At 39.5% G+C, this 20,673-nt stretch overlaps 2 protein-coding genes across 2 annotated transcripts; both read right to left on the bottom strand.

Annotated features, from left to right (window-relative positions):
* Window positions 1-1,856: 1,856 nt before the first annotated feature.
* Window positions 1,857-4,622, bottom strand: LOC133714147 (wall-associated receptor kinase-like 20). The gene is made up of 3 exons (XM_062140216.1): window positions 3,808-4,622; window positions 3,676-3,714; window positions 1,857-3,113 (listed from the first exon to the last, which is right to left on the bottom strand). The coding sequence occupies exons 1-3, from the start codon at window positions 4,589-4,591 to the stop codon at window positions 2,053-2,055; spliced, it is 1,884 nt and encodes a 627-aa protein (XP_061996200.1). The 5' UTR covers window positions 4,592-4,622; the 3' UTR covers window positions 1,857-2,052.
* A 1,114-nt stretch (window positions 4,623-5,736) lies between these two features.
* LOC133714148 (ultraviolet-B receptor UVR8-like) lies at window positions 5,737-10,990 on the bottom strand. The gene is made up of 11 exons (XM_062140217.1): window positions 10,631-10,990; window positions 9,931-10,004; window positions 9,750-9,834; window positions 9,370-9,501; window positions 9,049-9,285; window positions 8,668-8,877; window positions 7,985-8,028; window positions 7,191-7,373; window positions 6,832-6,922; window positions 6,367-6,410; window positions 5,737-6,238 (listed from the first exon to the last, which is right to left on the bottom strand). Exons 1-11 carry the CDS (start codon window positions 10,821-10,823, stop codon window positions 6,116-6,118), a joined length of 1,416 nt encoding a protein of 471 aa, XP_061996201.1. The 5' UTR covers window positions 10,824-10,990; the 3' UTR covers window positions 5,737-6,115.
* Between the last annotated feature and the right edge of the window lie 9,683 nt (window positions 10,991-20,673).

Genomic DNA, 20,673 nt, shown 5'->3' with positions numbered 1-20,673 from the left:
TATATATATATACATATCAAATCCAGAGCGAGGCCTCGCTCTGAAATTAAAGTGCGAGGTTGGAGTTTAGGGTCACTTTTCGGTCGCATATCCACATCTCGATCGTTTAGTTTTTAGATACTGATATATAGATCATCTCTGCAAAATTTCAGCCAAATTGATGATCTTTAAGGTATCTAACTCGCTTAAACCAATGGATGAACTGAATCTGTCAAACCTGAACCGTACTAGCTTTAAGGTAGTTATCAATGCCTTAACGACTATCAATTTAGCTGAAATTTTGCAGAGATGATCTATATATTAGTACCTAAAAACTGAACGGTCGAGATGTGGATATGTGACCGAAAAGTGACCCTAAACTCCAACCTCGCACTTTAATTTCAGAGCGAGGCCTCGCTCTGGATAGGATCTGTATATATATATATATATATATATATATATATATATATGGATTTAATTATTTTTATATATATATATATATATATATATATAAAAATAATTAAATCCAATAATTATAAAGCAAAATATTTCAAATTGTCTAATCCTATGATCAAATACTCCTAACGTCCAAAATTTCAAGAAGAAGTATAGCATAATCGGGTTATACGGGTTCACTTCGTATTGGCGGGTTGACCCGTGGCCGACCAATTTATTAAATGGGTCATGGCGGGTTGACCCACGGCTGACCCGCTTTTTAATCGTGCGGGTTCAACCCTCTTTATTTCGTGCGGGTTTCGAGTCGTGTTATCGGGTCGTGTCGGAATTGACAGCCCTAGTCTTCATGCAGATGACCTAACTATTTGCGTTGACCCTTTGGGATCCCAGCTTTGACCAAAGATCAAGTCATATATATTCGGCTATGCTCCATTGCTCTTCCTCCAAGCATTGGCAGATTGGCTGCCCTAAATTCTGCACTTCTTCCTTTTAGTGTAATCAAACCAACCAAAAATGGGTATATGTGAATGTGATCCTCAAGCCTCCAATCCAAGTCACACTTTCCCTTCGCAAATTTTGTCAAAAAGGCATGCATATATTCCTTTAATGAGTAAACCTTGAGTATCAAAAAGCATGAGTATGAATCTCAAATCTAATATATAATCTGTAAATCTTATCTTCAAGTACAATTTACATGGTAGCTTAGCTAGGTTAAACAGTTGGGACAACTCAGACCAACACATTATGTTTTCTGTGGGCGCCTCTTGTACTTTGCTGTATCTTTTGGCAAATTAAAGAAAGAGATAGAATGCAATGCATGTGTTAATTTGCAGAAGTTGGTGCTCCGATTTATGGAGCTGAAACCGTTAAATTGTAAACTGTTTACAGTGTGCCTAACTCAATAAGCTTATCCATCGATTGCGGACTCCCCGAGTTTGACCATTAGTTGGCTTCATATAGAGATCCATTATTTTCACTCTGGGATGGGAATAAGAGAACTGCAGGATGTTAAATGAGATAGGAACCAGGCAACCAATTCATACAGTAAACTTAGCAGATTAAGCTAATGTGGACAGCATCAATATTACTCGATCAGAGGGTTTTTGTTTACTTTCTCGGTCAACCGAATAATGGAAGAATAATGCTTTCTAGATGAATTTTAGTTGTGCCAGAGCTTTCTGGGCATATGAATGCTAGTTTTAGTTCCACCCAAGTTCATATTTTGGTAAAAGTTTGACATAAGTGGAAAATGGGTCAAAGCTATTTAGGCATCACTTTGTGTCATTACCTACTTCAGAAGGATTAAAACTAAGACCATCTACCTATCTGACCAGAAACCGCAAATTGGTAATCATTTCATAGAGTTGATTGCAACCAATTTACTGGTTATGACTAGAAACTGAAATTGTATCACCATCCCATTTTAAAAGCAAATATGCCTCTTTATTTGGGTGCTCAAGTTGTACTGATTAATACTACAAAACCAAGCATACCGCACTTGCCTCTATATACACACTAATACATTGCTGCTAAAAAAAACAACCATACCAGACAAACATGTACCTAGAGGCTAGATCAACTGATAATCCCTAGTGCAACACAAGCTAGAAATATGAATTAGTCGTCGTCGACCTTTGCTGTGGCAATGCTTGTAATGTACTCAATCTCCTCCACAACTTCTTTCATCGAAGGCCTATTCTGTCTGCGTTCCTCTAAGCAACCCAATGCCAAGAACCCCAATGCCTTCATGGTGTCCAGCTCCAAAGCTGTAGCTCCTTCTTTCAGCATTGGATCAATCGCATCCATTAACTTCTCTTCCGCTATCAGCCTCTGCACATAAACTGCAAGGTTCACATCATCGGGGTCCCTGTTGAAGTCTATAGCTTTCTGCGAGGACATCAGCTCCAACAGCACCACACCAAAGCTGTAGACATCACTCTTATCAGTCAATTGATAATTTCTGTAATATTCAGGATCAAGGTATCCAAGAGTTCCCTGAGCACATGTTGAAATGTGACTCATATCAGTATGAGCCAATCGTGATAGTCCAAAATCAGCAACCTTGGCATTCAATTTGTTATCAAGAAGAATGTTACTAGACTTGACGTCACGGTGATAAATTGGAGGGACAGCTGAGAAGTGGAGATAAGCAAGACCCTCAGCAGTGTCATGAGCAATTTGGAGACGTTGAGTCCACGAGAGAGGTGTTCGACCAACACCTTTTCGAGCTTGGAAATGCTCAAGTAGAGTTCCATTCTCAATGTACTCATAAACCATAATAGGCTGCTCTAACTCCACACAACAACCGAGTAAGTGCACAAGACTCCTGTGGTTAACTTGGCACAGAATTCGGACCTCATTGAGGACTTGGTCAGTGCCTTTCGTGTTTCCAATCTTCGCGATCTTCACAGCCACGACAGTGCCATCTTCGAGTGTTCCTTTGTAGACTTCACCATATCCACCAGCACCTAAGAGGAGGTCTCTGGAGAAGTTGCTTGTTGCCTTTTTAATATCTTTTCCGGTGAAGACTTTTGCTGCTCTGCCTCCATTGGCATTTAGGATTGCTTCACGCTCTTTGGTCAGGCGGTCTTGAGCTTCTTTGATGCGCCTGTGGCGCTTGTAAAGTACAATGGCAATGATGGCTGCAAGTAGTGATGCGCCAATGCCAGAAGTCAAACCTGCACAAGTTTTTTCTCCTTGTCAGTCACTAATCAATCTGGCATGGAAATGAGATTGTAACTGAAAGAATTGGTGTCCTGGGTACATGTCCGAATTAAAACACGCTTGAAACACATCATAATTCATAAGTAAACCACTTAGAGTTTCATTCTATTTGTAAATTAGTACATCGATTCAAGTCTGCTAATTAATTAATTAATTAATTAATCATTGTCTACTTTAGTGATCACCAAACAAATTTCTAAAGCATAATCAAATGTACATTTGAATGAAAGAAGTATCGACTCATTAGATACACTCAAACTTCTTATAGTAGCATATTAGCTCTACGATACATTAAAATATCGACTCATTAGATATACTCACACTTCTGATAACAGCATATCAACTCCTTACGGTCATAGCTAGCGTAACTCGAGATCAAACTAAACTAATCTATCTTTATTGAACTATCTTACTTGACATACCGATACAATAATATGCAACTCTAAAAACGCTCCCGATCACAAAAATTAACAAACAATGTCATCACTTGACCATAGAAATGAGATAACCATTTACCTGCTATTAGTCCAGTCCTGTCCTTTGAACCAACACTATCTGCCAAAAAGTAAAGTCAAACATTAGCATCTCAAGCCAATCACAATCATCCAGATTATTCAAAAGTCAACATTGACAACCAAACAAACTCACCATCAACGCAAAACCCTGAAACGGGGTCCCACGTAAACCCGGAGTTACAGAAGCACCTCCGCACCCCATTCTGAACCGGGTCGGATCCACACACAGACTTCCCGTCACAATCCGACTGCGCAGTACACACCGGCTCCCTCGGCGCCACCCACTGTATCTCCACTCCCGGTTCGGGCCACCGGTTCACGGGCAAAAACGGATCCAAATTCACAAAACTCGTATAAGCGCTACAACCCGAGTCCCTGACCAGAATCATATACGCCGTCGACGACCCTCCCGCCCCAAACGTACAGCAAATCGGAGCCCTCTGGCACGACCCGACCGCGTTAGTATTGTTCACATACGTATGACACAGACTCGACGACGTGCAGTTCAACGGCGACCGGAGAAGAGTGTCCGTACAGTTGAGGTACAAGATGGTATTGCTACTGGTGACGTTGAAGGGGAGGGAGTCGTTGAGCTGGATTCCCTGGTGGACGATATCCGACGTGACGCAGGAGTTGGACGACACGAAGCTGGAGGGGCGTACGACGAGTCGTTGGGCGGAGGGGGAGATGGAGGCGATGGGATAGGAGTTGTTGAGGGTGTCGAGGAGGAGGGAGCCCGCGGCGGCGTCGCAGCGGATCTTGTATGACTGGTCACCGCAGGTGGGGGAGGTGCTGAGAGGGTAGGGGACGGTGGTGTTGCCGCAGGGTGGGCAGAGCTGGACGGAGAGTGAGGTCCACGCGCACGAAAGGAGCAGCAGCGACGCCGTTAAGAGGCGGAGGTTGGGAGTAACGGCCATTTTGGGGAGGTGGAGGAGTGAAAGGTGTGACTGGTTTAAATTTAATATAAGGTTGAGGGGTAGAGTTGGAAGGAAAAATGAGGGAAGATTCCGCGACTCTTTGAATTTTGGTGGGTAAACTTTGCTTGTTTTGATCGGAGATTGTTTTCGGGTTTGACTTGTCTTGTTGCGCTGGAAATTGATTTTTCCATCATAGAAATTCAATTATCTGATTTTAATTATTTTCTTTCTTAAGAAATTAGGAAGGATATCATTTTGTATGATTTTCTTTTTGTACAAAGTTAAAAACTATTAAAAGCAAAAACTAATTGCGGGAGATCAAAGTTGAAAGTTAAAATAACAGAGAATTGATGACTAAACTCCGAAATGCAACTTCTCTAGCGCATCAATGACAAGTCCTATCTCGTAAAATGTAGCAAAAGATTATCGTTTTAAAATAACACAAATTTCAGAACGTGACTCAAAATGTGACCAAAGTTTGGTAGAGAATTCCCAGTGAAGTTAGCTTCTTGGAGAATGTGTGAAGAAGTTCTGTTCAAAAATAGAAATTCTTTCTTTTCACTCTATGAAGGTTCATCCATATGTAATTTTAGAGTCGCAGTAATTCTTTTTAATCGCTTCGGTCATATATCCAATAATCATGAGGTATATGGCAAAATCACCATTTTATCCATCGTATTGTAGTAACGTAGTTGACAACGTTTTTCTATATTACTTATTTCCAAGTCCCTTTCTATTTTTCCTTCATCCGGTCAGCAATAATATCGTGATTTGGGGAATTTTTTTCCCCCTTCGTTACATCGCAACTGGTCGCGTGAGTCAATGAGAACAAATCTCCAAGATATAGAAAACAAAGAGAAGAAAAGATAATGCAGCCAGTTGTTTTCATACAATTGAGAAAGAAGCAAGGGGTAGTTTAATACAAGATAATCTTTGGAGAGTGATATTCAGATACTGGAACGTGCTGCGGTTAAGCATTCATCTAGAAGATCAAACAAGTCTACTCTCCGTTCATGTCAGCAAGGCCATTGAAAGCCATTGAATAATAGAGCAAACCTTGACTTGCCATTGAATTTCCAACTCTTACCAAACACAATAATGGCATCACCTCTAAACACAAGTCTACCTCGAAAAAACGGCGAAAGTAACAGAAAACATTATCACATAATTTCATTGATTGAACAGAAGAGAACCATCCCCCTTACATGATTGAAGATTTCCTAAAGCCCCCTCATACAAATATAATTACATTGATCACCATCATGGCAGGTATACACAATGGACTGAACATGTAGTACATCACCGAACTGATGCGATTGATATGCAGATCGTGATGATGAACCTCTACCATGGAAGAATGAGCAATGCATGTATATACATATATACGTACAGAGTACATACATATATATGATATACAAGCTAATGTATGTACATGCAACTCAGATGACTACTAGTCCAAGGAATTACTGATGCCTAACAAAACTGTACCATGCATGGCCTCTTTGGCCTGTGAATTAGAGGAGCTCAAGTGGGTAGTTCAGCCAGAAGCAAGGTATGCCACCAGCCACATGCCACGTTTTTCGGGACACATCCATCGATTATGACTTGCGCTGGAATGTTGCGGTCGATCACATCACCCAAGCCAAGCTTCACCATTTGCAACAAATGACCAGTGTTAGGTTTGCAAGCGAATGCTTAATATGGGAGCATGACGCTGCTAGAAATATTTCCTAGCCACTAAATAAAATAAAATATTGACGACAGCTGCTTCATACCTGGCCATACTTGTTCCATCCCCAGCCAAACACTTTTGCGTCCTCTTCATGGCACAAGAGCATCAGCAAGAATGAAATACAAATAAGTCAGAGTCACTTCTGATGACAATTCATGAGTTGAAGTTAAAACACAACGTCTCATATGCATGATCAATCGACAATATCCAAACCACTGATATTTCCACCTACAACAATAAATTCATTCTTCCCCCAGCTAGTACTGATGTGTTCTAAAGAGTTGTTGAGTCTCTTATGAAATAACCAATTAGATGTATTGTTCTTTTCCATCTTTTTTCTTTCATGCTTTCTGGACTGATGGGGATGTGACAGATGTCTAACACACAGAACCAAAAGTGTGGTGATAACCATTTAAGACTGGATACCCTTCGTAATTTAGCTTCAAGAAATCTGAAGTCAACTATCATGAAAGAGTAGGGGAGCCTGTAAAAGTGGAAGAAGACATACCAGTGATAATGCAACTATGACGAGCTCCACAGGAAACAATTTTTGCGTTCGCATTTTCCAGAATAGGAGCATCCAAAAGTCTTGGAATAGTCTGGAATATGATTCAAGAAAAGTCAATTAAGCAGTTTCTCAGATATGAAGATAATTGTCAACATGAAAGCTGTGTAGAAGCCAATGAATGATTTAAGAATAATACAAACTACTTCTTCTCAAAAAGAAACTAGTAAATAAATCAAAATCCAAAGCACCAAAGTCACCGTGATTAGTTTATCTGATAACTTTATGACATCTCAGTTAATGAAATTGCCGTTGCCTAAAGTCTAACATAGGATTAGCTGTTTTCAAACTTCAGAGTTTACCTCAGCTTGATCAGCTCCAGTTCCCAACTGTCCAAACTGATTCCCCCCAAATGCATAAACATCACCATCAGCTGATATGCAGACAGTATGCCACAGTCCTGCAGCAACACTCTCTATCCGGATACCGAGTAACGAAGAGACACATATTGGGGTTAGCTCATCATCTGTACTTCCTTGCCCACACTAGACCAGAAAAAGACATTTGAAGGAAATCAGTTTCACTCCTTTATCATCACAAGCAAACTTGTGCAGAAACAAACAAAGTGGGAGATAGATAATATGGAGTAAGAAAACAAAGGTCTGTCCCTCCCTCTTTAAGCGAATCTCATCTTGAGCACCTACGGTACTTTTTTCTCCACCCTTTCTACATTCACTACATGTTGATTCCGAAGAACAATTAAAACTGGGGACTCCAGTCAAGTGTTGCAGGTGAACAAAAAGACTAAAAGAAGTGTTCCAGCTTAAGTAGTAGGACCAGGTATATCGTGTTTAGCACTATAGGCAATGAGTTTCTCTAACTTTTTTTTGTTGCTACTGAGTTTCTAATTTTCTGTAAACGAGACCTGATTGACAGTTTTGCAATCAAGAAACCATCTGTACAGAGGTTTGGAATGGGAAGTTGGACTTGACTTTTTACTATCCAGCAAATAGTTGTGCAGTAGGATGCAGCGAATTTAACCCAGATCAGCACCCTTCCAAATGAAGACAGAAATATTCACAATAATATTCTCAAGAAGAGAAACCATGAGGCACAGAGGCAGTCCGAGAAAAGGCTTAGAACTACAGAAACTCACCTGTCCATAAAGCCCCCAACCGAAAGTAAGTAGTGCTCCAGCATCTGGAATGTAAGATTGAAAAACAAATGTGTGAATGACCATAAATATTTAACAGCTATAAGGCAACAATTTAGGAATGCAAAACATCTCAGTCGTACCACATGTCAAACTATGCAAAAGTAACCTTTGAATACAGAAGGCTTGCCCTCTGATATATCATGTAGTTTGGAAGACGGATCTTATAGTTCCAATGACTGAACATCCTTCCAGCTATAATTCCAAGCATAGTCAACTTAGTTTAGCATCGGTTTGGATTAAATATTCCAGATTACTCTCACATTTGTTACATCTAGTATATAAAACTGTCAATTCCTACAAAGTTTTGTATCTGCAAACATTGCTCCAGTTAAAAGTGAGCTCTCCAATGGTGGTTACCTTTTTATAAAAGATGAAGAGTGTTGAACCTCTTTTCATCTAATTGAATTTTCAAATTGTTTTCTTCAAACTCAATCAGCAGTCTTAGAGGTCTTTAAATAAGGAAACATTTGAAGATTATAACAGGGTAGAGATATGTAAAAGGTACAGGTTGAGTATTTAGGACAAATTATCAACCTTAGTAGGAAGTAGTAACCTAATAAATATCATCCAGCTTCATTGCCCATGTATTAACTAAAACGGGAGGAGGAACATAAAACCTGTACCTGTTATCACTGCACTATGTCGACCTCCGCAGGCAATCCCTTTGACATAACTTCCAGGTACTCTGAAACTGTGTTCCTCTGAATTCATGATCCCATAAGAAGAGGACTTGATACAAGGAATAGGATGAGGGGTGGACACCATACGTATCCGTGAGCCCAGACCAAGCTGCCCTTCACCTCCATATCCCCATCCCCACACCTGTCCCATATCTGAACTTTGGGAAATCAGAATACATCGTATGTCAAACTTTACATAATAGATTTTACATAGCTTCTAGCATCTAATTTGATAGTGCATTGGAACTTTTTGCAATTACCCAAATGGAAAGAGACTATGGAACATGTAGCAGGACAAGTATAGATCAGAAAATGGCAAGTTACCTGACAATGCTAGAGTATGGCGTCCCCCAGCAGCAACATTGGCTATTCTAACTCCTGGGTTCAAAGTCACAAGACATGGCAATGCTGAGAGAGTTTCATCACCAGACAATGAACTTTCAGCTGCTTGCTTTGCTGAAGATACTCTTCTTCGCTTTGAACTTTCTTCTCCAGCTCCTCTAGCTTCAGTAGCAGACATGGTTCCACCAGTGGACCGTGAGCCTTGAGAGCGAGGGCTAACTATATCATAACAACACATAAGTCAGCAATGGATGAAATAAAGCTTCTGCCATTATCATCAGAAATAGGCCATAATGAAATTACCTTGGTCTGTCAAGAAAGAACTCTGCCTTTCCAATACATCCTTTTCAAAGTTTGCACTCGTAGATGCTTCAGCAATGACCTTCCCAGAGGGAACACACTCTTTCCATCCCCATGTGTAAACTCCTCCAGTATCTGCATCAAAACTAAAACCAATTAAATGCCTCCAGTGTGCATCATAACTAAATAACAGAGGGAGATACATAAATCAACTTTGTTTCCATACTTCATAACTAAATAACAGAGGGTGATACATATATCAACTTTGTTTCCATACTTCAATCAGTCAACAAGTTGGCTGGTTTGGTCTGCTTCTAGACATATACTCATTATGTTGAGTAAATCTATTTCATGATCAAATGAAGTTGAGAAATCAAGAATACCTGTAACTGCAACACAATGCGCCCAACCTGCAGCTGCCTTAACTAGAGAAACTTCAGCTGGAAGAGGAAAAGGCTCCGGTGTTTCCTTCATGAGTAAAATTGAAAGCAATGTGGGTTAGTTCCACCAACAACGAAAGAAATCGATGAATCAACAAAAAAGTATTGTGTAATGCTGCTCTACCCCATGCTTCCCAGATGTCACATAGCTTTGACCCAGATCATCTGTCGAACCCCATGTAATCAGCTTTCCAGACTCTAGGCGAAAACATAACAAGGAATAATGAGCACGAAACTTCTACCTCGGAAAAGGGAATTAAAAGAAAGCAGATAGAACTAGGCATTGCAAATCAGCATTGCAAAAAAATTGATTGAAGCAAAGGCTTAGCTTTAATCCAAAATCTTATATCCAACAAATAAAGAGTCACAGAATCCTTTTGACAATACCAAACTAGAACCAAAGAAAACCCTCATTTCCCCAAACCAATGACAGTAAAAAACATTACTTTTACCTGGAAAATGACAGAATACTAAAAAAAAATATGAAAGAGAAAGAAAAAAAATCCCCAAATTGATTGTGAAAATTGAAAAAGATTGAAAACAAATAAACCAGCAACTTTGACCACCAACTCACTTGACAAGCTGCTTGAACAAGTTGTCTACTTTTTATAGCAAATTTTTTTTCTTTAACAACAAAATTGGTACTCCCATTTTTTCTTCCACATTTCCTCAGCAACCAAACAGAAGCCAAAATGCATTGAAATCCATCACCCCCGCCAAATTAACAAAAAGAAAAAAAAATCCTTCCAAAATCCAAAATTTGAAATCAAATTCCGAAAAGCTTAATTAAAACAAAACTAATGCAGAGAGATAGAAGAGAGCACCAGAAATGGCCATGGCGAAGCCGCAACCGCCGCCAAACACATCCCTCCAGGAGTAATCACCACCCGGCCGCACAACCGTCGGCGACAAAAGCGGCGACCTTTGCGGCAGAGCTCCGGGAAGATAACCCCACATCAACACCCCCTTCTCTCCGCCCCCTCCCTCCTCCATATTCACATCTCCGCCGTCATTCATCGCCGGAAAAAATCGAAACCCAAAATAACACACAGTAAACAACGAGCTGAGCAAAAGCAAATCAGTTGGGTTTTGCTTCTATTCTTTTCTTTCCTTTTCTGGAATTTTCTTCTCAGATTTAAAAGGAGAGGGATTTAGATTGGTGGAGAGAGCTTTGGACTTTTTAAGTGAAAATTTCAAAGTGCCCTATATATTTTGCTGGGTGCGCAAAAAAATGGGGCCGAATCATTTTCAGGAAATTGAGGAGGCCACGTCGGAGTGTTCACGTGGTTCTCCCGCCACGTGGCGGGGTTCCGGCCGCTAGATGCCTCGGCGATTGCTGGCCAGTAATTCCCAGAAGTTTCTGGAAGGTCGTTCTTTCCTACTCCAGAGAACATGCTTAGGAGCTGGCGTGGTCGCCTTTGGTCCTGCCACGTGTGAGGATCTGATGCAAGCGCCAATGATTGTGTTCTGCCACGAGTCCGCCCCTCGATTGGGACTTGTCCAAATGTTTCTTCTGTTTGTATATTTTTTTTTTCCTTAATAGCGTCCTAAATTTGGGTACTAGGACAAGGGTCCTTCTTCTAATTTGTTCTCACCTGGACATAGTGTTATGTCTTTCTCTTTGGCTTCAAATATTATGTCATGTCTAAAACACCAACTATTTTATACAAATATTGAGTCTCGTCCATCTGTATTAAGATATTAGGAAGTTATCTAAACATTTTAATCTCGAATATATTAGGAGGTTGTTTAAGTGTATCAATTTAGTTTGAGGCTTTTATTTTATGCAAATTAGTCATTGTACAAATATCCTTGTACTTACACACATATCAAGAGGCATATCTACTACTCGAGCCTCTTATTCGGGCATTCTTCACCATATATGGTTTTTTTTTTTTTTGAGTGGAAGACGTCAATAGAACCAACACACACACCCATTCAGTGTATCCCAGCATAGCCAGACTAATCACTGCACCGCAGACGCACGAACTATTGGGTGTTTTAACTAACCCAGGTCCCTCAAATCTGCTGGCCACGGGATGGAGCTGGGATTCGAACTCTAGACCTGGGGGTTCCAGACTAGGCAGCTCGACCAACACACCACACCACGTGGTTCACCATATATGGTTAAACATGCTATTGCTACCCTCTATAACCATGAAGTTTAGCCCCTTTAATTCTCTACATTAATTAGGCAGGTTAGGTTTATATTAAAGTTCTCTTCTGGTAACCACTTCATCATATAAATTGTATATGATGAGTACATGTTGGTTCGATAAGATTATGCCTAATTTCAATTATCACATGCATATGAAGTTTGGTGTGTCTCGATCAATTTGCATCCCAATGCCCAGAAAGTTCCAATTAGGTGCATAATGTTTGGCTTCGTTTCCATTGTGGATGCATAATTTGCACATTGTTGGATCACAAGGATGTTCGTCGCTCACAACTAGTGAGAACAGCAACATGCCCCATTACCTGGATATACATGCGAGAATGTGTGAAAAAATTGTGCTAAAGTAGAACAATTTGGAATAGAAAAAGTTCTATTATATGTTGTTCAACATTTATGTTGACTGTAATGATAATTGTTAAATTAGCAGTCGATCAAAATCAATTAAACTAAAACCTCAATTCAACTGTTCAAAAACATTTGAAACATGAATATAGCTGATCGAGTCGTGAATCATACTTGAACTTTATGTGGTTAGAGAGCCATATCCAATAATTGAAAATGGACCCATGATCGTGTGTGGTTAATCTACAGACATCAACGCGATCTACTGTTTGAGAATGCAATCCCATGGCCAGTGTTAGGATTTAATTTCATGATTGAATTTCAACAGGGTGGGTCAGATACTTCAAGTGGTTATTCGAATACGGATCCGTAATACCACAAACTAGACCAATGTCTTACTCTTACTACACATGTTTCATCTTTGAGCCTCATATAAGTACTAGACAAAAATGGTACCTCCAAATGCACCCTATTAGGGCCCCTATAATTATATGCTAGCTCTTCCACTTCTTAATCATCGACTTGGTCTCAGAACTCCTCCTGTGGCTAGGAAACGAGGTCCCTGGCTCCCCCTGCGGCGGACCTACTGTGATCGAGTGGCGGATGATGTATTGGGATGATTACAAATGGCATTAGAGACTGGTATTGCAACACATCGTCGATCGTACGAACTCGTACTGTTTGAGTTAGGGCTACCAGTTTGCGACACATGGTGTTCACCGAGTCGACCCCTCAGTTTTTAGGGTTTTGGATTACGATGATCATTTTGATGGGTCGATCGTTTAGAACTGTGGGTGGCGAAGTTCCATGCATGCATGTAGGGGCCCTATATCTATATGTTGGTGTATGGATGTCCTCCTCAGGTTGTAGGATGTGTTTCATTCCCTGCTTCATAAAATAAGCTTAAACCATTTATTGGAAAATTCAGTTATGACTCATGTATGATGCAACAATTACTGCGTAATATATATATATATATATATATATATATATATATATATATATATATATATATATATATATATATATATATATATACAGGCCTGTTCTGGGGCGGGACGTCCGCACTGGCCCCCAAAAAGTGCGAACGTCGATGCTTCTGCAGCGATCAGGCGCCAACGGCAGTGCGAATCTTGCTGGACGGAGGCTAGGGGCATCCCAGATAGCTTCACCATGAAGATGAAGGCCAAGGAGATAGAGGTCAAAGGTTCTGGGCAGCGATCTCACCTGAAACTTCAAACCCGATCAAGGTCGACTGCATACTGGTAACCAGCTAGTCCACCAGCAAGAAGAAAGGTCGAGATAGACGTCCGTCTCCGTCCGGCAAGCTTTAAGATTCGCGCCGCCGTCGGCGCCTGATCGGTGTAGAAGCATCGACGTCTGCACTTTTGGGGCAGTGCGGACGTCCGCCTCAGATTGCTCTCTGTATATATATATATATTTATATATATATGTTGTGTGTGTGTGTATTTGGATCAATTCACTGAATCCATAAGCATAATTAGTTTCACTGTAGTTCGATTGGGTTGATAAGTACCAAATCAAAGCACAACCTTAGGTTGTAGTGATACTGTGTCATGTTTGGTCATTGCAATTGTTTGGTTCTACACCTGTACTCGTAATTTACCATGTTCAATGATTTTCTACTGCTCGACTATGTTTTGGTTGAGTTGGTCTTTCGTTGACGGCTAGTTCAACGACTCCTATTATAATTAATATAGAAGTGATTTCACCTAATGAACAAGCTTAATTTACTTCATATTGAATACTATTGATCAATTCATATTATTTCCAATACAGTCCAATTAGTAACAAATAGACCACACTGCTCTCCAACGAAATATTAGCATATCGTTAAAATGATAAACACAAAATAATAGAACCATCGATATCGATTGTAACCTGAGATACCCAAATTACATGGAAATTGGTCGTCACAAGATGCAAAATTGGCTTAACCCTCGCTGGCTAAATTTGGAGTACGTGTCATGCTGTTCTCGATCAAGGATTCACGATCGAATAAAACATATTATAGATGATGCCTTGTGCATACATTGCTCACTGAATTACACACACAAATAGTATGTGGTATGAGAAGGTAAGCTAGCCAACCAATCCGTGTGAACAACTCTCATGCCTCTAGAACCTGCCTAGCTTGAGTCCATCTATATGTAAAGCACACTCTGAACACCAAAGTTCCGTAACACAAAGCGGAAGCTAGCTACTACTTAGTAACTACAGTCATTTGCAGTAGATCATGGAAAGCAGAAAGGTGAATAGCAGGAGCAACTTCCAGATGCCCCTTCACTACCCTAGGTACACCAGAAAGGACTACCAGGACATGCCCGAGTGGAAGCTCGACCGCCTTCTTGCCGATTATGGGTTGCCGGCTCACGGTGACTTGGCTTACAAGAGAGACTTTGCAATGGGTGCCTTTCTCTGGCCTGATCATTGTCGCCATGGTCCCAATCCAAGCCATTGTAATTCATACAATAACCCTAGCATTAAGGCGGATGCTTCCAATTAATTATTCTGGCTCTCAGAGACAAAAGATCGAGAGTCTTATAGCTTGGTAGCTACTTGTAGTTTCAATATCTTATCACATCTTTTTGTTCCATTTTGCTTTTGCCAATCCGTTTTCTTATTGAGGAGTTTTATTTCATGCCCCCTCTCTAGTTCTCTTTCAGTTCTTGGTTTCTTTAATAATAAATAAAAATTCCTCAATTTGCATTAATAATAACAACTATGTTTCTAATTAAATAGAAAATCAGGCTAGTCTCCAGTATCCCCCTCCCACTATCGAAGGTTGAGTTGGATTAATTTCCGTTTTCTATATTCTATCCAGTCACAAATCAATGCATGTATATATAGGCTAGGTAAAAGTTCAGAAACAAAAAGAACCAAAATTGTTACTATATTCTAGTCCATAATAACCAGTAGCAAGTAGGGGCAACAAGCAATTGAATTATTCTTAAGTTCGCCGGACTCCACGCCATGAGTGCATGAACTTGCTCATTCACCTCTCCCCCATCTAGCCACTTGTATTATTATGAAAAAAAAAAAAAAAAAAACTCAACTATATCTCTCGTGGCTTCAATTCACTTTGTTAGCCCAATTCATATTCACTCTTAATCAATCTAAATTTCATTTTGATTAGGTCTTCGCACTCGCAAAAACCTAAAGCAAATTTTGAGTTGATTATTCACACTCCCAGCCACTTGCTCATAATACGAAGAGATGGCAGTCCAAGAGGAACTTTTAACAGAAAGCCTCTGTTTCCAGGAGCTATGTATTTCTGGTACAAACCCTCTACTTTGCAGATCAATCAACAGAAGACAGAAGCAACAATTATGGAATTTCTTGTTGGTTTGCACCATCTGGAAATATCAAGACAAGTTAATCTAGAAGCTATATACAAGAGTATGACCGCAACTTGCTTGAAATAAAAGCAGCCTTTTTGGAAGACCAAGACTAAGTCAGGTCTCCATATATTGTTCTCATAAAAGTCCAAATCAGTAACTATTTAAGAGTTAGTCTACCAGCTAAGTTATATTACGAGTATATTACTCACGTAGTCACGTCTAATGTTACTGAGAGTACATTTAAAAGGCGCACTGCTTGCTGCATGAAGAACCCTCCTCGTGAGCCGTGACTGATTTAGCATCGAAACGGTGTTTACTGGAGCTTGGGATGCTTGTCATGTTATATTATGTTATATCTTAGTATAGGATGTAAATTATGTTTGTTATAGCATTCGGAACTTATTACGTTATGCGTAAATGAAATTGGCTTGTCGTTTCCTAAAATCTGAGCCTCACTTGCTGGGTTTGAATGCTAAATGAAACAGACAGTTTTGAGTCAATATGAGTTTGGACCAATCCTTGTTCTGTAAATCCTTGTAGATATGTAATATATATATATATATTCGCTTACAGTTGATTAGGTTGACTATCCATGCTGTTATTCTGAGCTGTGTTTAGGCAACTCTGAGTTGAATTCATTTAGGGCACCTAGTTTAGGGATTAATTTAGAAGTTTGATCTATAATATATTATGCAGACTCTAAGTCAATCGTTAGCATTGCATGTTGAAAATAATAAGATCAGATTGGAGACACCCACGATTAGACTTCTACATCGTAGATCATTCACCTATCGGAAGGAGACAGTGACGGAACTAGAAAGTTATATGTGGGGGGGCCGAAAAATGATGAAGTATTTTTGACAAAAAAATCTATTATAAAAATTAATTTAACATATGATATATTTAGGGACAATGATAAAAGAGGTCATTTTAAAGTAGCTTATTATAATTCAGATAACACAAATATCTCCATGATAATTAAGGTCACCTCTTTACAACCTGACACTAAAAATATAAATAATTACAGCTCATGCCATCCTCTCTCTCTCTCTTCCCCGATCTATTTCACTCTCTTAAGTCTCAACTAACTTCACTGCCATGGCCCCTTCGACACCGCCGACGGCGTCTACGACGTCACCTGGTCCGAATCTCACAACTCCCTACTCATCGCCTCCATCACCAAGGCCTCCGTCAAGCTCTACGACCTACCTCCAACCTCCTCCGCTCCTTCTTCAGTTCTACTCCTACTTCATGTATGGTTCTCTCCACCCTCAATATCTATTAGCATCTGTTCACAAATTCCTAGCAAACCTTCTCTGATTCATTATGGGGAGAAAGAAGAAGTGCATCGACAAGAAAAAGGCTACTTTCCAATTAATCTCCCGAGATTCCTCCGATCCCAACGATGACGACTCACCGGCGGCGACCGAGTCTTCATCCAAGTCTCCGGCAACCCAACGACGATCCCGATTTGATCTTGGACGACGCGCCTGAGGACGAAGAAGGTGACCACTATTACGACCAGGCTTTCGGAAACTCTGAGGCGGCGGCTCAGCCCTTGCCGGAGAGACTGAGGAAGGAGATTTTGGACCTCGGGTTTCCGGACGACGGTTACAACTATTTGAACCATTTGAGGGAGATTAAGAACACCGGCGGTGGCTCAGCCTATTACTCCAACCCCAAGGCTAAGCTCGAGCAGCTTCCGCATGACGTTAAGGTGAGCTCATATTCTGTTTGCAAAATTTTTCAGTTATAACAAACTTGTTGTAGAGTTTAATTAATTGAGGACGAAGAAGGTGACAACTATTACGACCACACTTTCGAAAACTCTGTGGCGGTGGCTCAGCCCCTGCTGGAGAAACAACTTTGATAATTTAGGTGAGGCAATCTGCATTTGCATTAAGAAATAATGCATCTAAAATAGATATAATAAGTAGAACAACTTTTGTAAATGTGCTGGATTGTTTTGAGTAGAGAGAGTTAGATTCTGTTTCTAAGAATTAGCAATCATCATTTTATAAGACTGTAAGTAGTAAAGTATAACCAGATCAAATTGTAAATTTCCTAGTATTCGAATTCATGCTGTTTGAATATATTAAGCCAACACTTAAATACTTGTCCATTATAAACATGCTGTTTCTCCCATCTGTTTTTGACATATTTGAACGTCCACTGTGTAGGTCCATTATAAATACTTGTCCATTATAAACAAGGCCAAAATTAATATTATATCTCCCAGATATAACATCAGCTCCTCAAAATTGTTAGATCATGCCAAGGGATTTGTATAATTTGAAGTGCAGGTACCCTGTGAGAAATTTATACTACATAATATTCTTGAGTGATCTTCATAGCTCTCACTAATTTATTTAGGTTGATTTTTTTCTTAACAGCTTTTTTTTTTTTTTCTGGGAATTTAGTGCAGGACAAACTTTCTTGAGTGATCTTCATAGCTCAAGCTTTCTTTTTTCTTTTCATGTGGTACGGTGGGACATTTTGATTGCTTGCTCCAATGGATACTGGAATTACAGGCATCAGGTGATTAATTTTGGCCTTGCTTAATCAATAAGTGGGTTATTGTTTTTTATGTTTACTTTGACCATTGAATCAGCGATTGGGGCTTCAAACATGTGTTTGTTATCTTAATTTTTCAGGGGTGGATTTTTTTTTCCTGATTCTAGGTTCTTCCTGAAGAAGATTATGTAATTCCAACACAGATTACATTCCGGATATCTTCAGACAAAAAAATCACTGTTTTGGTAAGTAATTTTGTTCTTCACTCATAGATAAATTTATTGCAGTTAGATCGATAAAAATTTCAATTGAATTGATGGATTTTCGATTTTTACTGGATGAAATCTTTAAGAACCAAAAAACATGATGTATGTTGGAATATTACTGTAATATTCAGAAGAGAAATTTATAGGTTTCATGGCATGCTAAACTAGCTTTTATAGGTTTCATGGCATGCTAATCTAGCATGGTTTCTAATATATTTTATTTATGTTTATCAATCTCTTAGCCTATTTGGGATTTAATATCCATAAAAAGCCAAACGCTGATAAAGCATGGATCACGGTCCATTTCTGTTCAAGAACCACTCCAAGTTCATGAAGCTTTCCAATTCCAAGTAGTCTGATTTGTTATGTGAATTGTGACCCTGTTTTAAGTTTTTCTCTAAAGCAAGTTCCCAGCTTTTGTTTATTTCAAATATGACTTTCCAGACCTGATTACTCATGTTTATTTTCTTCTGTTTACTGGGTTACTCATATACTTTTTCTAGTAAAGATCTTTGGTTGGGTCACTTGGGTGTGTAGAATAATGAAAAACATGACAAGTTCATCGCAAGTAAAGTAGGAATTGAAGAACATCAGTCAGTGAATTTGAGCTCGAGTTTTATGCTAGTGTCATTTGTCAGTAAGGACTAAGGAATATGTTTCTATTATGTTTCACCTTTACAATATGTGTATTGCACTTGTACTTGCAAAAATCATTACGGATTTGAAATTTCTCCTCCTATTGTTGTTGCTATTCATGTAGTGCACATGGTTCTTTTGAGTTACTGTAGTGTAAGTGAATGACTGATGAAGGTGGGAGATGACCATAAGTGAACCATTTGTCAATTGGTTTCCAACTAAACCATTTCTGGGTACTTGAGGCAGTTGTCTCACTGTCAATCTCTGACCAAATCATTGTCAAGTCACTTGGCCAAGTCATTATTAACCTCAAGTTACTGACCATATCACTGTCAATCCCTAGCCAGGTCACATTGCATGTAACTGACTATGTCACTGTTATATCCACATCACTGACCAAGTTACTGGTCATGTCACTGGTCATGTCACAGTCATGAACATGTCACTGATCATATTACTGTCAAAGTCACTGATGATCTTCTCCTTTTCACAATTTTGTACAGGATATACAAACAGGACTACATGGGCTGGGGTAAAAGAAAACAGAGGGAAGGAAGTGAAGAAGATTGTGAAGAAGAAGCAAAAGTTCTAGCCATAAAGAAAAAGAAGAGTAGCAAGGACGAGAAATTTTAGAAATTTGTTTACGGCTTAAGATGCAAGTCACTAACCTGGTCAATTGTAAACTCTAACTTACCAAATCAATTAGTTTTATATATATTTTTATGGTGTCATTGGTATGTTTAGTTTTCCTTAATGAAATATTATTTTTATAGACCTTTTGCAGTAGTTCAACTTGCCAAGTCACCGGCAAAGTCACTGTTAATATCAAGTCACTGGCAAAGTCACTGTTAACCTCAAATCACTGGCTATGTCATTGGCCAAGTTACCGGTCATGTCAGTCATGAACATGTCATTAACCATGTCACTGTCAAATTAATCACATGTCACTAACTAAGTAACTGGCCATGTCACTGACCAAGTAACTGTCAGTAGCCAAGTCACAAGTTAATAGCCAAGTCACTGTTAATCACATGTCACTAACTAAGTAACTGGCCATGTCACTGACCAAGTAACTGTCAGTAGCCAAGTCTTAAGTTAATAGCCAAGTCACTGTTAATCACATGTCACTAACTAAGTCACTGGCCATGTCACTGACCATGTCACTGACCAAGTAACTGTCAGTAGCCAGGTCACAAGTTAATAGCCAAGTCACTGTTAATCACATGTCACTAACTAAGTAACTGACCATGTCACTGACCAAGTAACTGTCAGTAGCCAGGTCATAAGTTAATAGCCAAGTCACTGTTAATCACATGTCACTAACTAAGTAACTGACCATGTCACTGACCAAGTAACTGTCAGTAGCCAACTCACAAGTTAATAGTCAAGTCACTGTTAATCACATGTCACTAACTAAGTAACTGACCATGTCACTGACCATGTCACTGTCAGTAGCCAAGTCACAAGTTAATAAAATTCAGAAGATGTCTAAAACTTGAATGAGCTGCAAAAGATCTATAAAATTAATATTTCATTAAGGAAAACTAAACATAATAGTGACATTATAAAAA

Source organism: Rosa rugosa, chromosome 6 (assembly GCF_958449725.1).
Source record: "Rosa rugosa chromosome 6, drRosRugo1.1, whole genome shotgun sequence".
NCBI classification, from domain to species: Eukaryota; Viridiplantae; Streptophyta; class Magnoliopsida; order Rosales; family Rosaceae; genus Rosa; species Rosa rugosa.
This window is presented reverse-complemented; position numbering and strand designations above follow the sequence as displayed.

Bases quoted from the DNA above. Each gene is read 5' to 3' on its own strand.
- LOC133714148 (XM_062140217.1), bottom strand. From the start codon at position 10,823: ATGAATGACGGCGGAGATGTGAATATGGAGGAGGGAGGGGGCGGAGAG. The intron at 9,835-9,930 runs GTAGAGCAGCAT...TTACTCATGAAG, and splicing joins TGACATCTGGGAAGCATGGG to GAAACACCGGAGCCTTTTCC. The intron at 9,286-9,369 runs GTAATTTCATTA...GTTATGATATAG, and splicing joins TTCTTTCTTGACAGACCAAG to TTAGCCCTCGCTCTCAAGGC.
- LOC133714147 (XM_062140216.1), bottom strand. From the start codon at position 4,591: ATGGCCGTTACTCCCAACCTCCGCCTCTTAACGGCGTCGCTGCTGCTC. The intron at 3,715-3,807 runs GTGAGTTTGTTT...ACTTTTTGGCAG, and splicing joins TTCAGGGTTTTGCGTTGATG to ATAGTGTTGGTTCAAAGGAC. The intron at 3,114-3,675 runs GTAAATGGTTAT...AAACTTGTGCAG, and splicing joins CAGGACTGGACTAATAGCAG to GTTTGACTTCTGGCATTGGC.